At 35.8% G+C, this 18,087-nt stretch overlaps 2 protein-coding genes across 2 annotated transcripts; both read right to left on the reverse strand.

Annotated features, from left to right (window-relative positions):
- Positions 1 to 1,183: 1,183 nt before the first annotated feature.
- LOC137715318 (protein kinase G11A) lies at positions 1,184 to 7,798 on the reverse strand. Its single transcript, XM_068454600.2, has 2 exons — positions 7,144 to 7,798; positions 1,184 to 2,020 (listed from the first exon to the last, which is right to left on the reverse strand). Exons 1-2 carry the CDS (start codon positions 7,728 to 7,730, stop codon positions 1,228 to 1,230), a joined length of 1,380 nt encoding a protein of 459 aa, XP_068310701.1. The 5' UTR covers positions 7,731 to 7,798; the 3' UTR covers positions 1,184 to 1,227.
- Positions 7,799 to 13,241: 5,443 nt separating this feature from the next.
- Positions 13,242 to 15,472, reverse strand: LOC148698105 (histidine-containing phosphotransfer protein 5-like). The gene is made up of 6 exons (XM_088691227.1): positions 15,333 to 15,472; positions 14,823 to 14,953; positions 14,655 to 14,723; positions 14,316 to 14,387; positions 13,812 to 13,884; positions 13,242 to 13,532 (listed from the first exon to the last, which is right to left on the reverse strand). Exons 1-6 carry the CDS (start codon positions 15,378 to 15,380, stop codon positions 13,491 to 13,493), a joined length of 435 nt encoding a protein of 144 aa, XP_088547353.1. The 5' UTR covers positions 15,381 to 15,472; the 3' UTR covers positions 13,242 to 13,490.
- Positions 15,473 to 18,087: the final 2,615 nt, after the last annotated feature.

Below are 18,087 nucleotides of genomic sequence, written 5' to 3' on the forward strand. Positions count from 1 at the left end.
TAAACAATGAAGAGTGCGTAGACTATTCGTGTCAATACTAGATTTTCAAAACTCAATCCACCTTTGTTAAGAACAAATACGAGATACAAATTCAGAAAAGAAAAACAAAACAAAAAGATACAAACAAGAATGTCCACGTTACTCGTCCCAAAACAAAATAAAATTTATTGGAGATGAGTGAAACTTTCCAAGCAAGCAACCAAAAATCATGTGAGGTAAACAAAATTTCAACAATAGTAGCTCTCAAACACCTTCTAACCTAACCCAAACCCCACCTTCTCCTCCCAAACGAAACACTTCACGTGGGAAGGGCATGGCCTCCCCACAACCAAACACGCATATTTCACAATTTCTCACATCCAAACACTACAAATTCCATCCAACGCGATCCACCGCGCCGAAAGCTCCAAAAGGCTTCAGGGGCCGGGGCGGGGGGGACCGTGATCGGGTGGACAGCGTAAGCCAGGCGGGTGTATTTATCCTTTCCAAAGTCAATATCGTTGTTTATGTTCATATTGTCGGGATCCAAGGCTTCCATCCCAACACCGGCATTGACTTTGGAAATATGTGAATTAATTTAGTACATGTCGGTTTGAAGGAGAGTTTCCAAATCATATGTGGCCACATAAATTAGGCTGTCACATGTTGTGCTTAATTTCCTATTTTATTTTCTTCAAATAATAAAATTATTATTTCACATTACACGTTCTAAATTCGATTTATGGTGCTAGTGAATCGTACGATGGTGGTCAAGGGAGACTGAAATGCCTCTATGAGTCTATCCGGCTTCTGAAAAGGTGGACTACCGTGGCGAAGCCACCAGCTGGTCCCATTTTTTTTTTAAAATAATGATAAAATTGCTAATAGGATCAATATCAAGTACCTATATTGACAATATTATTGATTTAGTATTTGATGATATTGATCAAATTTCAAAGAATGATCATTTTAGCGAGATTGAATATGCTGTAGATGTTGGTTTAAGTCAATTAGTCAGAGAGATTGTCCTTTCTTTCACTCACTTAATTTCAAATCTTTTTTTCATCGACTAAAATAGTTAAGAATATCATTTTGTCTAAAAATATCAATTTGATGGAGTGTTTAAGAGCAAATGTACACATGTTATCAACATTAAGCTTATTTCGTGACAATGCAAGGAACGATGAAAAATCTGTGACACGAGTTTGAAACATGAAATATATATTTCTTATTTAATTTGTTTTGTGACTAATAATATTCCATTTTCTCAGTACAACTTTGATCAGATACAACTCGCCTCTTAAATGGTGGGGGAATAAATGGTGGAGGTGTACATCTCAACAATGCCCAATTAACCCCTTGGAAAAATGGGTGCCTCTTGACTGCTGATGCACCCATCAACGATCCCAAACGCCGAGCCGGATCCTTGACCAACAACTGTGAGATGAGGTCCTTGGCCGTGCTGGGCACTGCCGGTTCTTTCGGAAGCTCCAGGGCTCGAGCCACAATGTTAGCTAGGGTTAGCTCATTGTCCACACCCCTAAAGGGTGTCACACCATAGAACAGTTCAAAAATAAATATCCCTAACGTCCACCAGTCCACTGCACTACCATGCCCCTCGCCGGACACAATCTCCGGGGCCAAGTACTCATGGGTCCCGACAAACGACATGGACCGAACGTCCACGGGCTCAGACACAAACTCGGGGCCATTTTTATGGCTCTGCTTCTTCTTCCGCTTGCTTTTCGGGTGGAAACATGACACGGAGGGGACCATACAACTGGGAAGAATGCATGAAGAGGATGCAAACGGGGGCGGATCGAGTGAGTAGCCTTTTTGTAGTGCAGCATTTGGGGTATTTTGGGTAGAGATGATCTGAGGCGTTGATGTACCATCGTCGCATTTTAACGAGAGGTCAAAATCTGTAAGCATGATATGGCCATCGGATCGAACCAACACATTTTCCGGCTTCAGATCACGGTACACAATTCCCATCATGTGGAGGTACTCTAGAGCTACAACCACCTCCGATGCGTAGAACCTAATCATGAGATTAAACACCAGTTAGTATGCTAATCATGGATTCAACATATGATTTGTTATATCATCATCTGTTGATTACGGGAGCACTTTGAACGATATAAAAAGAGCCAATAACTGATGAGTATCCTCTAAATGTTCATAATTTCGTTTTAAGACAAAACATAATCAATTATTCAAATTAGATGATTAACCACAAATCCTTAATCATGTTCATGCTCAATCATTTGAAAAGGGAAAACAATGAAAAAAATCATTGGCTAGGCTATGATATTATTGCATGATAAACTAAATGATAAGAAAATAAAACTTTTGATATTCTTTTGCAACAGCAAGGATTATGATATAGGACACAACCAAACCAACCACATCAATTCTAATGTAACCTATACTGTAGCCTGCCAACATAAAACCAACATTTTGTTCACTTGTCTACATTTTTTTTTTATTTTTAAAAAGGACCAGTTGGTGGCGAAGAGTCCGTCCATCCGGGGCCTAGAAGACTCACAAAGGCATTTTAACCTCCTCTTGGCCATTATCGTGTGATGCACCAATGCTAGAATCGAACCTAGGACGTGCGGTGTGAAATAGGGCTTGAAATTCGTCCCCAACCACTAGGCCACCCCGTGATGGTTTTGTCTACATTTAACTAAAATACATTTGTTTACCAAAATGTTATTGCAAAGAAAAGAAAAATAATGTATCGGTTTTCTTTAAAAGTGAAAACTGAAAACAGTTACCAAACAAGCTCTCGGTTTCTAGTTTTCAAACAAAGTGAAGACTTAAAACAAAAGGCTAAAACCTGAAAAATGAAAACAAAATGATTATCATACAGCCTCGATATTTCAAGATTTGGTTACCCACCCGTTGTAAATAAAATTGAAATGTTTCTTGTTTTTGGTGTCGGAGAGGGTTTCGGGTCTTGTTATTAAGGAAGGAAAGAAGGATATGTTTAGATGTCTTTTAATTTGCAAGTCAATGATAAAAAAATAAAAATGCAAGCAATTCATGACATGGTAATAAAATAAAAATGCAAGCAATTCATGACATGGTAGTAAAATGCAGCTGCAACTATTACCAGCAGCTTCTTATAATTAATGGTAACTGATAGTGAGATGCATTTCATATAATTGATGGTCATTGATGAAAATCATCAGTGTTTTTTTATGTGATTGTCTCCATATGGTTTGTATTATCCTTCCCCACTTTTCTAAGCATATGAGATATTAGTACATCACCAATTAATTGCAAGGCACCCCATAAATTCTACTATATTTACACAACCTGACCTACTTTACTTTTTATTATTATTATTTTCTTTGCTGTTACTACACCTAAAGTTGAACAACTTGGTAGCCCTTCCTAAATCCCAAACTTAAATGGCCCCATGTTTTTTAATTTCATATGTTTGGTTGGGGTCACTTCAGGAAAGTAAATTCCGCACATTTTTTTTCTCTTTCTGCACACCCCAGTTGATCCTGTCCCTTGATTATCTTTGATTTAATCAATCAAAAGGCTAGAATAAACATAAGTGCGTCGGAGGAGAAAAAGGTGTCCGGAAATCACGTCCCAATAGATAAAAGATAAAAGTGGGGAAAAGGTTGGGTTATTAACAATATATTACCTTTGTTCTTCCTTGCCTTGATCTTTTACTCCCTAACATTACTACTATTAACTTTTTTTGTTTTTGAACAAACGATATTATCTACACTAAGGGGGAAGAGGGGTGGGCTTAGCTTCACAATAGGCTAGCAATAATGTGATTCAAATTCGTCATTGGCGATAATTGAACCTAAGACCTCTCACTTACAAGTGAAGAAAAATACCACTAGAACATGGTAATAAGTGACAATACTATTAACTTTTTGAAGGAGTCTTCCTAGCATCATTTAACTTCATTTTACCTTTCTTGGCAAGAAAAAGCTGATCATAGACTACTGGACCTTACCCCTACTTCAATCATATATAGAAGTCTTAGGTGAAATTCAAAAGACATAACTGTCTAAATTAACGGTGCTCTCAATCAATTTGCAAGTTAATGATAAAAACACATGCAGTAAAAAGCATTTGCAAATTGCAATTATCACCACCAACTGCATATAATTGATGACCGATAACGAAAACCGAAAAGCACTTGCATATAATTGATGAAAATAAGTACTTTTGGTGTGCTTTTGTCCATGTCGTTTGCAATCTTTCCAAACCTATCTAGACAGAAGAGAAATGTATCATAAATTAGTCGAAGGACACACAACAACTTTCTACTTTCACCTATCACCAATGAATTCCAAAAGCATATAAAAAATTCACCTTTATTCCCCTGCCCCATGCCCTTAATGTGGTTAGTTGGGAATACTTTTGGAGTGGACAAAGTTGAAAGAGAAGCTCATGATTTTTTGTTGGTAAGAAAACAGATAACACTAACAACATTTCACCTTTCTTCCTTAACTCTATCTTTTACTTGCAAACATTTTTACTATTACGCTTAATCACAGTATTGCCTCCTAAGAGTGTCCGTGAATCCCACTTTGCCCCTCCGGAAGTCACTTTGACTCAAGTTGCCCCCTAAATCATGTTTTTGTGTCCCACTTCACGTCGGCATTTCGCCTTTCCTTTGCAGACATACTCAGACTGCTGGACCTTATCCCTACTATAATTAAATTTTGTGGTTTTAAGTCACTAGTTAATACTGGTTTGGTACTGAAGTGATTTTAAAAAAAGTGGGTATAAAAAAAAAAAATTGAGCTCAAAAAAATGTTTGGTAAACACTTAAAAACAGCTTATTTTCACAGTTTTGGGTGAAAAAAAGTTGAAAACGTGAAACAGCAAAAATGAGCTTATTCTCACAGTACAACAGAAGCAGCTTTTTTTCAAAGCACAGCGATACCAAACCAGCCCTTAGTACTACGGTCGAGTGGTATTCCTCTTCACTTGTAAGTGAGAGGTCTTAAGTTCGATTCTTGCCAAGGCATTCTTGAACCACATTAGGCCTAAATTAAGAGTACTCTCAACCACAAGACAAAGAGCAATAAAACAATATTGGTGCCACTATTTTGGGATATCCTTAATTAAAAGAAAGAACCCAGTAATCCTGCAACAATTATCTGAACCCAATAGACCTAAATTTAGATTTGAAGGGATCTGTTTGGTCCATCGGAATGAAACCTACCCTAGAAATCAACAAGAAATGGAAAGAAACAAAAAACCCTCCCATAAAAATTATTCAATGTTCTCTTTTAAAAATCTCTGTCATTGATCCTATCATGTTAATGCAATGAAAATGGCTTAAATTAAATTAATGGGTCAGCCTTTAGGTACCAAAATTAATGACTCTGATTTTAAAAATCATGGGTTGTTGTTGTTGCTAACCTACTGCATATGGGCGGACACACTAGAGCCACACATAACCATCCAATAATACTAAAGAGAAACATCAAATTAACATCATAACCAGCATTTATATATCAATGGACCAAAATAAAACCTACACATAATTAATGAGAGTCTTAAATTCTATCAAGGGAATTGAATTCAGGTTTATCAAATCCACGGGTCACCTTAAAACCACGAGGTTACTCTTATCTTATGAAGGGCGTAAAGGTCCATGCAGTTTTAAGGCATTTTATTGCTCAACCGACGGTTGTGTTGTATATAGTGCTTGAAAAACAATCCAATTATGTTATGCCAAATCAGATGATCACATCAAACACAGTGCACTACTAATAGCGCTCTGCCTTTTGGCAACAACCAGTGGTTGACCTTCCAAACTATACTAGCTTAGGAAAATAATATGCTTATTACCCACAAACTAAAATTACAAGTTTGTCCTCGTAGGATTTCTTTTTTTCACTTTTGGCACCCGTCATTTGCGTTTTGACAGTTTTAGTCATGCGGAGATGAAATTCAGAGGGAATATGCAACCACTACATGTGAGGGTGTTTATGTCTATCCAAAACATTTGCAATCGACTGAAAACGTAATCGCTCGACAATCTTGTTTAACAATTTTATACCTGTAGGACTTGATTGCTAACGAAACAAAACTAAAGGACAGAAGTTGCCTAAACGACCAGGACAAAAGCGAAAACGGGGGAAAATACAGGGGCAAAAATGTGATCTGGCAAAGAGAAGAAAACTACACTGCAAAGTCTACTGTAGCACATGTTTTATTTTATTTTTCATTTTTGAAGGAGGTTTAGTGGTAGGCTTGACTTAAAACTACTACAGTGTGCACGTGCATGTAATTATTGGCCTTTTTAAGCACGTAACAGTCAATGTAAATCTAACTAACAGAAGACGGCACTCATCGAAGTACTTCTAACCAAATAAATGCTCTATAAAAAAAAAATAAACCAAAACAAATTTAAACCAAATAAATGCGCCCCGTTGTACCTTAAGAAAAATAAATTATATAAAACGCGTTTGCCACTGTAACGACTTAGTCCAATAGTATATTTGTAAGTTTTTCTCAATATAGTATAGTATTTTTCAACAAGAACATTATGACGATGAACTCGTTTCATACAAGTTATTCTTCAGATACTAGTGGTAAATGGTCTTAATAGACACAGCACTCCAAGTGAACCCTAGAGTTCTAATTCTCTATATTCTTAATGTAGCTTAGATCAATCATATTATTTACAAAAAAGTAACTAAAAAAATTCACGAGCGACGTACTAAACCCGATTCATGCAATTTGATTTTCCTTGTAGCGTGGTGACGTGTGCTTAACCACAGTTGACAATTTACTCCAAAATCCTAAATTTCAAGTTCACCCATCTATCTATATCTCCAGATTTATCAGGTGCACACCGTAAATCTATTTCATTGAAATCGGTAGACCCCACCAACAAGCAGACAGGTAAAGCTGTTGGTGTCCAGGCCCCACATAACGATTCAGAAACTCTGAACCGTGCAAAACGCAAACAAAAATATCAAATCTAACCCCTCCGATGGTTTTTTTTATTTTTTTATTTTTTTTAATGCTTTTCAAACTAATTAAAAACAAATTTTAAAATAAAAATCAATTAAAAAATTAAAACATTAAAAAGGAAAAAACTGTATTCGTCGTAATTACTGCTGTGAATTTAATTTCGGAATTGAGGGAGGAAGGTAAGGTGCGCACCTGACGGCATGTTCGTCGAAGCGTTTGAGCGGCTGGCGCTGGCGGAGAACGTGGAGATCGCCGCCGGGGCAGAACTCGGTGAGCAGGAAAAGCCAGTTGGGCGCGTCGATGCTCGCATAGAGCGTGGGCAAAAACGGGTGCTCCAACATTTCCAGTATTTCCTTCTCCGTCCTGGCCCGCCCTTCCTTGCTCCGGCTGATCAGCTCCTTCTTGTCCATCACCTTCGCCGCAAATACGCACCCCTGGGCCCCAGCGGGGGACTTCAACTCGGCTAAGTAGACGGAACCGATGTCGCCGGAGCCGAGGCGCTCTGCGAATTTGAGGTCAGAGAGGGAGAGTTGCCGGGTCGGGGATTCGGATCGGATCTTGTATATTGCGGACCAGAGGGGGTCGGAGGAGGAGGATTGGGGTCGGGGCTTGGGGATTACGGAGGCGGGGAGGCGAGCGGAGGAGGAGGCGGAGGGCGGGAGCGTGGATTCGGAGCAGGAGCTAGTGCTGCGCTTGGTGGTGTTGGTGTTGGTGGTTGTGGTGGAGGTGAAGCTCAGGCTTTGGAGGTCGTCGGCTAAGTCGTCAAGCCACGGCTCCATTGCGGAGGTGAGAGACAGGAGAGAGAGAAGGAAGGAGAGAGAGTTGTGTCTGAGAGAGTGAGGAGGGAGTGAGAAGAGGTTTTGAAGGGCGGGGGAGACAAGAGAGTAGAGAGAGACTGTTGGGCTTGGGCCATGTCGTAGGTTTGGGTTGCCAAAGGTGGGCCTTGTTTGTGAGATTCTTATTATCCAATCATGGAGTCTTTGGATGGTGGGTACAATTACAATACAAATTGTGTGTAGCGTATTTAATTTTTTTATCAGTAAAGAATGTCTCAAGTTCTGTTCACATGAATTTTTATGGTACTCACACAGATGGAAAAGGCGATATATATATATATATATATATATATATGGTACTCATCCAGATGGATTTTTATTTGTGGCTAGCTAAGTAGTGTGTGTATTGTAAAGTCTACGTTTCTAATTGGAAATAGGGCTGGTTTGGTATTACTGTGTTTTGAAAAAATGTTGTTTTTGCTGTGCTGTAAGAATAAGCAGCTATGAAATAAAGCCGCAGAGTGTTTGGTAAACTTTTTTGTAAAAGTGCTTTTGAAAAAAAAAAAAAGCAATATTATAGTGTTTGGTAAACTTTTATGTAAAACAAATGTGAAAAAAAACTAGTTTTTCAAAGCTGGATTTTGCAGCTTCTTGTTTTTGGCTTTTTTTCACTCAAAACTGTGAAAAAAAGCTGAAGATGAATGTTTACCAAACACAAAAACAGCTCCCAGCTTTTTTTGATACCAGCTTTTTTCAGAATCACCTCAGTACCAAACCAGGTCATATTGTGTTAGGTTTTCGCACCAAAAATAGTAAGATCTACAAACAATTTGTGGGTATATTTACTTACAAGGAATATGATTTTGAATCATTGACTTACATGCATTTACAAATATTTGAATATAAAAATTATTTCACTCCTTAACTTTCAATTATATTTATATACATATGGAATCAAAAATATAAATATTTCTCTTCAAAATCCATAATCAAATATTTAAAAATAAAAAATCATATCAACAAGTGGCTAATTGATCCTACGTCTAAGATTTCTAATTCTTTTATTTTCACATTTTTGTTAATTAAAACATGCCATTATTTTAATAGTATTTTTTTTTCTCTCGAAGTTATAAGATAGTCCTAAATTAAACCCTCTAGATGAACACTAAAAAAAAAAATTGGTGCACCGAGTGTAATGAAATTCTTTCCCTTTGGAATAACTTGATTTTAGGCTATGATCACGTATTTTTTTCTAATAAAAAAAGGGGAGACTCAAAAGTTCATATCTTCCTACATTAGGAAGAGAATAATTACGAGATCAAAAAAGTTAATAATTGTTTGGCTAGGATCACTTGAATTGCAACTAATTTTAAGTTAAAAAGAGAGGATTGAAACTCGAAATTCCGTAAATTAAAAAGAAAGATCGTAACCATCCAACAAATTCACCACTTGCAACAAATGCACATTTCCAAACGTTGAGAAAAGTATCCAAGGTCAACCAAATAAGACGATCGAGAAAATCAAAACAAAAACCCATGTGCCCGGCGAAGTGTGATTTGGGTTTGCCCATACGAAGCATGGTGCGTCCGGTGCCCCAAACGATATTGGTAAACGATGCACGTCTCCGCACGAGACGTGGGGGAGTTTCTCGAGACCGGAACCTGGTTTGTTCCTTCTAGTTTCGCAAAGAAAACTTTGATTGGGATGCAATGCATGTGCTGCTGAACAAAAATACCATTTTCTTTTATTACATCGATATTTTTACACTAAAAAAAAAGGAAGTTCAGCTAAGCTAGTTAATGGGTAGCCTAATTTGGTAGGAGATAGAGAGTTCGGCTAAGCCACACAATGGACAGTCTAATTTGATATCGAATTCACCATCCATGAAATTTAAACCTAAAACCTCACACTACTAAACAAAAGGGAATATCACCAGACCATAGTATTGAGTAACAACAAAAATACTTATTATATATTCTGCAGAAAGAGAAGAGATTAAGACCATCGATGATAGATTTCATAATTACGCAGGGACCATGGGAATAAACTTTTTAACCATATTATAATTTTAAAGTAATAATAATCGCCGCATCAAATGCTTCCATTTGGTATTACTTAATCATATTAATTAAATTAGTGGAAACCAATCACTGCAATTAGATTAAGTGGTCAACTTTAGGAACAATCTCCAAATTAGTATCATATCATATTATATAATACTTATCTTTCTTTATTTGCACTATGAATAAACCAAAAAGAATGTATATTTTAGAATAATTAAGGAAGTAAAGAGCGGGGTTTTCAAGTGTTTAAGAGACAAATAATACTTTTATTTTCGTGGCAAGAAGACAAGTACTTCGTAGTTAGTTAGAAATCTCTTAGAAACCTGGGTGACCAAATAAACATTGTGGCTCTTTGTTTTCGAAAATGTCTCCTCTATGTTGAAGGAATACCTTGATTTTTCAAATATCCTGTACCCAAAGTTTATGAAACCTACATGATTAATTGATTCCTTAGATGTTAGTAAACACAAGATCGAAAATTATACTCATTTATATTCATTCTCATATATGGTAAGTGAACATGCCCTAACATGGGGGTGTTGTTTGTCCCAGACCTTCACATCTCTAGCTATTCATTCTAATCCCTCGTACCTTCATATTACATTCCATGTAAGTAAATCGGTTGAAGATTCCACATCAGATATTGACACAATAGAATACAGTATATATTAAATGTTTTTACTACTATGGTCTTTTGTATATACCCTGACACTTACTGAATTATATAGGTAATTAAGTTGAGAGTAATACCGATGTTGATTAGTAGTGAGTTGCAACTTTGAGCTAAACACTTACATTAGTTGGTTGTTTTGTTGTTTTTTTTTTTTTTTTTTCTTCATAAAAAGTGGAATTAGAGATTTTTTTCTAACTTCGTCGCAAAAAAAACACAATGATGGTAGCAATAGTAATGCTCTTGTTTACGAGGAAGGGGAAGTTCAAACTATGAAACATTGAGAAGAGAAGTTTGATTACTAGACCAAATGCAAGTAGCATAACAATACGGCTATGTCCCTTGCTTAAAAGAAAAGTTCTCTCAACAAGATTTCCATGCATGTTAAATAGCCTAAAACTTGCAACAACAAAGTAGATCAAACACGTATGCAACCACATACTGTCTTACAGCACGCAAATTTATAAAAACCAATAAAACCATGCACCCACCAGTAATCCCCGTCACCAAATTTTAACCACCATGTATGCATGCATGCATGCCAACCTCAAATTATGAAATTAATTAATTAAGAGATGATAGAGCTACCGACTGGCCTACAGTACGTGGAGTCGTGGACTAGCAGTCGCAAAGGGCTAGTGAATCCGAATGCATGCCAAGTCTATGTCAAATAATTAAAGAATTTGATTGCATCTGCATGCATATTTCCCTTTATTCCCATTGAATGAGAGATGACTCACTCGTCTGACTAATTCCTCATTCACGATGTGATATATCGTTTGTCTAAGACAATTTAGTTGGTTAGGATTATTCTCAGGTCTTGAAATTAAATTAATACCAAAATTACTACAAACAAAAGGTTACATTTTGATTAAATTACTCTTCAAACTAAATTACGAGTTATATTTATAGAGATCAAAACCTAAGAAATCCTAATACGTAAAATACCGAAACTATCCAAATAATAAAAACCTAAAATACTAATATTTTGCTAATAAGCAGATGCCGATGTGGACTCAGTCAAGCAGCCGAGCAGGCTCCCCACACAGACAGACTGGTGAACTGGACTATAGATACTGGCAGCAATGAAACTGAAACAGGAATTGGACTGGAACGGAACTGGAACTGGACTGGCAAACTAACGATTCAGACATGCTGATGGTGAGAGTATGGAAAGAAAGCATATGGTAGTCTCTATAATTAAATGGACGAGATTTTCATATCCCAATGTGGCGATGAACGTTTAAAAAGATACACACTATCACTTGAGTGGTCTCACGTTCAAGTACTCGAGTGAAAGTCAAACAGACAACATCGGACTTCAAACAAAACCAAACAACCAACTGCTCGTGGGCTTGAAAACCCAATTTTTATTTCTCTTGCTCTGTTTTCTTTTTCTATTTTATATATTTTATATATTTTTTCCCTTCTTCTTTCCTAGGCTAGCAACGAAAAAACAAGTGTGTGTCACATGATGCTCAAGCAGAGAGGTCGGTGTGACGATTCGACTCTGTTGTTGTGTAGAAGAAAATTAAAAGATTCATGGAGTGTTGGTATAATTTCTCTAACTTCGAAATGTTGCAAAAACAAAATAAACATCATGAAGTGTTAATGAAAGTGACACCTTTTAACTTCAAGCTCTAATTGGTATCACCTGACTATACTAAAACCTGCCATAAACGTACATCCACATGTAACCTTTTGAAGTGATTGCATGTTAAGCCATTAAACTCCCATGCAACCGCTATCACCACCATTCTCGCCACCAAAAGTCATCGGCATACTTAATCACCATGTTAATTATTGGAATCAAAATTACACATATTTACGAATAAAGATGTAATTCAGTCAGAATTATCCATGATCTCCAATGAGGGTAGAATGGGGTTGATTAGTGGGTGGAGGTGTGATTGAATCCATGACCGAACTGCCTACATATTTCTGGGAAGGAAAATCAAGTCACTGGTGTAGTTCTAAGAAAGAAGTGGTGTGATATGTATAACATCGTGAACCATCCTTTAGGAATAGCCTATGGCAGGGCATGTAGGAGATACTTCTCCATGTCTACGCATTGACGAACAACATGCAGACGAGAATATGTTGTTAGAAAGATGATCAGAGAGAATCTTCTCGTAGAGAATATTAGAGAAGATGGATCATCAGAGACTTAGAGAGAAATCCCTAGGTTGCGCACTGCCCAAGTGGGCGTGCTGGTCAAAGACTCTTTGACGCGTGCTGGTTAAAGACTCTTTGATAGTCAAGTTAGTAAGCAATATAATATTAAGACTCAAGTGGTGGGCAAGAGAATAAATGTATGATAATTGCATTACCAAAGATGAACCTAGAATGGTGTATTTATACTATTCATTAAACCAAGAGAATCCCAGAGGATATCTAGGAAGTAGACATTGCATCCTCTTAGGAGTGTGATAATTACTTACGGCACACGTTAGTCCGTAGATTGTAAGGCCTCCAAAATTATTGTAAACCCACTAATTCCTTATTAGATTAGGTTTCTATCTCTTGTGAAACAAGCATAGTTAATCTCGACGAAGTCGTTAGACTTCATCATAAAACATTGTATACAAGCATTCTTAAATGGCACCTTACACAAAAAGTGAGCCCCTACATGCATATATATCCCGCACATGCTTATTCTTTGTGTGAGTGTGGCGCATACGTGTAATCCGTATACAAGATTTTGCCTTATTTCGTGGCCTAAAAGTTTTACCGAGCATTAGCCATAAAACACTAAAAACACATCAAGTTGCAAATCTCCTATAAGATCTATAGAAACTTATAAAATAGATAGAAAATTAACCAAGTCTTAAATAGCGGAATATATTTGTTCACTCCATAGTGAACATATTCAAAATTAGTTCAATTACCAAATCCAACATAAATTGAGCAACTCATAAATCAGTCTATAACCCGAGTAAGTTATACTGATAGAAATTATTCCATAGCTAATTAACATAAAGAAAACATCACGCCTTCTGGAGACGATCGAACAAAGCGATCGAGAACTTTCTACTTTCCAGCCTGCTGATTTTCATAAATTGCACGCTCCAGCTGCGCGCACAAAAACTAGAAGATTAGAAGATTTCTGGGTGGATAATTACCAAAGAAATTAGTGTTTTTCTCTATACTTGTCCGGTCCAGATATGATCTAGACCAGTTTTGTTCTTTGTTTCGACAGCATGTTTCTCTATGTATTTGTCATTGTAAAATTCATATATATATATATATATATATATATATTACTTATATATTATATACACACGCATATACAAACGTTCTTTATATAAGCTGAGAAAGTATCAAAGAAGTTAACAATTATATAATTAGTACCTTAACAATGTGATTCAGATGCGGCTTCATGTAATAATATTCACTCTTGACATTGTCAAGAAGCCTCAGGCACCTATAAACAATAGACTTTCCTTAGACAAGAATTTGTATAGGAGGTCTTTCAATATGCTAGATTAAGCACGTGTACAATACATACATACATATTTTGAAAGTACCATGGTCTTGAAAGGAAAAAAAAGAAAGAGCTTAAATGCCTAAGAGACGAAGGTGCAATTAATATTATTCAAAAGAATTATAAAAAGAACTTCAAAATTCATTGATTGTGGAAATTACAGACATGCTTTAGTTTCTTCAGAAAACTTGGATAATATGTAGCAAGACATGATAATTAAGAAATGATTAATCTGTGTGTGTTTGATTTTGTGGATGCATGTTAATTAAGCCATTACTGCTAATTTAGCAGCTTAACTGATGACCGCTCTGTGTGTGTGTGTGTGTGTGTGTGTCTATATATATATATGGGGCAAGGAAACAAAGTCTTACTCGTCTTTGTTTTGTGCATTACTTGCATCCCCAAGCTCTTTGGAGACATTGGCCAGCCGAGCACAAGCTAGGCTGTAAATTAACCAAAGCAAAAGGTTATTATATATATGATGTACAAGTTACAACAAAAAATGCAGACGTAACCAAACTTGTAAATGCAGAGGAAACCAAAATTGAATTTCAAGATCATATGATCAATAAACTATCTGTGGATGAATGGTATTTAAGAAAACAAGCATATTATTTAAGAAAAACACACACACAACAACGTATACTTATGTATATACACACGAAAATAACTCATATATATGAAATTGTTAATTGCAATCAATTACGTACTATGAGGCTTCTCCCTTTATCTCGTAGGCGAGATGAAACATGCTGGAATAGTTGACATCAGCCTCACTCCTAAAATTGAAGTTTCTCCAATCGTTAATATATATAATGCATGCATGTAAAATAGAACAATTAATAATTGTACTTAAAGAAAATAGTGAAGGAAATTACAGATTTGATGTGAGCTTTGCTATTTTCTTTTCCGTGCTCGTAAAGAAGTCAGGGATGAGATTTTCCAAAAAATGAGGATTGTTTTCGTCTTGTAACGATCTCACTACATCGATATAGTCGGTCAAAATCCCCTGCAGGAAACATGGTTAATAATTAATTAGTATATAAAATGCGAATGCTTGTGTTTAAGGAAGTAATAAAATTCTCTCTCATCCAATACCCTCTCTCCTCAGTCTCCTCATTTCTCACTTTTTTATTTTTCATTGTAATTGTTTAAATAAAAGGAAACTGGAGGGAGACACAAGCTTAAAGAAAAACAAAAATAGATTAAGGTTGTTTCTCACTAAAATTATGATTACAGGTAATTGATTAAGGGAGACACAAACTCGTCGTATAATCTTGCAATGGAAGAAAGAACTATAACCAAAAACTCCAAAAAATTAATTTGAAAAGGGAAATCAATCAAAATAAAAATAAGCATATCAATTAGCAAATTAACTGAATAATTACTTGGTTTTTCAAGGAGCTGATGAGTTCTTTGAGCTGTTGCTCAGCCATTTTCCCAGGTGAGAGAGAAACAGTAAGATGAAAAGGAAATGACAAATAAAAAATCTCGAGATTAATAATGCTGTACTCTCAACTAAGAGAAGGCATATGATTTTATAGCCTGATCAGTCTGTGATTTTTGTTTTCATATGCTAATTTCTTCATGCGAATCGTAAGAGTTAGAGTCGTCAATAGTACATAAGTCGAGTGAGTGTTTTGCATGTCTTCGGTTTTCATGAGCTTCGCGCTGTCCGAACGGCTACTTTCTTCATGTTTTGGCCAACTACGATTATCACGACGAATGTAATGGACCGGTTGAACCAAAACCCGGCCGGCTCTAACAATAACCTAGTTTACTTCATATATGGGCTAGTCTCATAGACAATATTTGTTGAATTTAGGTTGATGATTTATCATTTGGGCTAAGCTCGAAACTTGCTCGAATTAGTGCTTGGAATTTTATAGACGTGAGCTATATAAGTTTCTTAATGAATGGACGGACGGAGAAAATCTCATTTTTACTCAATTTTCTTTAGTTTTGATGAATTTTATTATTTTAATTTCTTATTTATGGTGTAGGATTACTGTGTAGAGTTAAGTATTTAAGTTTTTTTTTTTTTTTTCCTCGGATGAATTAAATATTGCTTAGACACTCCACCGTGTAACAGCCCCCAATAAATTTTAGACACCGCGCATATTTTAGTATGAAATCACTAATTATTTTTTTTTATTAGAGATATCGCTTGTTTCTCATAACATGATATATCTGGGATGTTTTATTTGTAGTCTACATATTGTTGAATACACATTACACATCAATGGCGAATCTAATATTCAAAAGTTGGCTATCTAAACTTACGTTATAGTTGAAGAAAAAAATAATTAATCGAAGTATTGCTAGAATTTAAGAAAAAAAAAGGTAGAGCAAATTTTCATGTTTTCAACAATGGGTCTCTTTCTCATGAAACAACTCCAAAACAAAAACAAAACAAAAAATACAAAAAAAAAAAAAAAAAAGAAAAAAAAAGAAGCTTAATGTTAATTAATCAGGCTTATTTGTTTTATTATTTCTTATTAATTAGCTAGCTTATTTGATGATAAATGTAGTCGTTATTAAAAATAAAACAGAGAGAATAAGAAAGAAAATGAGAGAAGAACTCAAGTATCTTCCATTATCATCATGTGCATCAAGTACATGTTTATGATAGTTCATTATAAACTATCATAGGCATCAAGTATATGATGTTTAAGATAGTTTACTATATAAATTAGGGAGTCTTAACGAAACACTCCTGTCACTGTTCACTTTTAATATTAAAGACATTTTTAGCCTAAAAAGTCACTCCTAGTACTATTCACTTACACCTTTATTTTGTCATTTTGATTAAAATTCAAAGTTTTCAAACCATTTTCATTAGTTTTTCTTATAAACTATCACACATTGTATAAGGACAACCACTATTTATTCACAACTGTCGTGACTTTATTGTGGTAAGGAAGGGATTAGAGAGAATAAATAATTAAGGATAAAGTTAATTATATATTTGCAGGCCTTAAGTAAGATTAAGGAAGTAGATCTATAAACTTTGATGGTCCGCCAGGTAAAAGAACAAAAAATAACACAACCAAATGTGGAGTTCAGGAGTACTTGAATCTAATCTCGTCCACAAGGCAACGCAAGGGAGGAAGAAACCAACTGCTTTATGTTGAGAGTTGAAGAAGTTAAGGTTCACCATAAAACCAATTGGTAATGTGGGGAGTAGTCCAACCTTTTATAAGTTCATGCAAGGTCCCTCTTCTCATCAATGTGGGATTCATTTTCAACACGTCCCCTCACGTGTGGCGAATTTTCAAGCCTAACATGTGGACAACACAATTCAAGCAACGTGGAGCACTGAATACTTGTGACTGTTGGACTTCACATAAGGGATAACTTGCTTTGATACCAAGAAGAAAGTTGAGGTTCCACCATAAAACTAAATTGGTAATATGAGGAGTAACACAATTTCTTGTAAGCCCATGCAATATCCCTCCTCCCATTTATGTAAAACTCATTCTCAACTATCAATCTCATGTCACGTTCTCAAGCTATCACGTTCTCAAGTTTGTTCATCCATCAATTCTCATGTCGATGTTAGTAAGGTTTTGTGTGCTTGATTAGCATGGAACCATAAAGTTTACAATATTGTTATCGTCATTTGTACAGAATTTTTCACTATAGGATTGCCTCTTGGATATCTTAGCTTTTACCCATGGATCTTTTCCCTTCTTCTCATAATCATAACAAGGCAGAAAATATCGATAATCTGGACAGAATTAGTGGCGCATTCAAAATTTCAAACCCCATGTATAATTGATCTCACTTTATCCGTCAAAGAGGAGGGTAAAATCATGCAGAATGATGGTTAAAAAGTGCAAAGCTTCCACCAACCGAGAAAAAGAAGGCAAAGTTTTAACTTAATTACCTTGTTTATAGCCTATAAAGTTAGTTTAGGTCTTCATTGTTTGTTGGTTAAGATAATCTCTCCAAGCCTTTTTCTTTTTGGTATTAATTACAACATCAAGTTGGATGCATCTGGATTGGGACAACATATATCGGCTTCTGTCTCTCTTGCTTTTGCCGTTTTGGTTCACATGTTCTTTTGCTCTCTTTTTTTTCAAAATTTAAAATGATTTTTCTTTTAAAAACTTACCAAAAAAATAACTTAATACAGACTTA

The sequence above is a fragment of the Pyrus communis genome, chromosome 3 (genome assembly GCF_041283825.1).
Source record: "Pyrus communis isolate YQ-2024b chromosome 3, ASM4128382v1, whole genome shotgun sequence".
NCBI classification, from domain to species: domain Eukaryota; kingdom Viridiplantae; phylum Streptophyta; class Magnoliopsida; order Rosales; family Rosaceae; genus Pyrus; species Pyrus communis.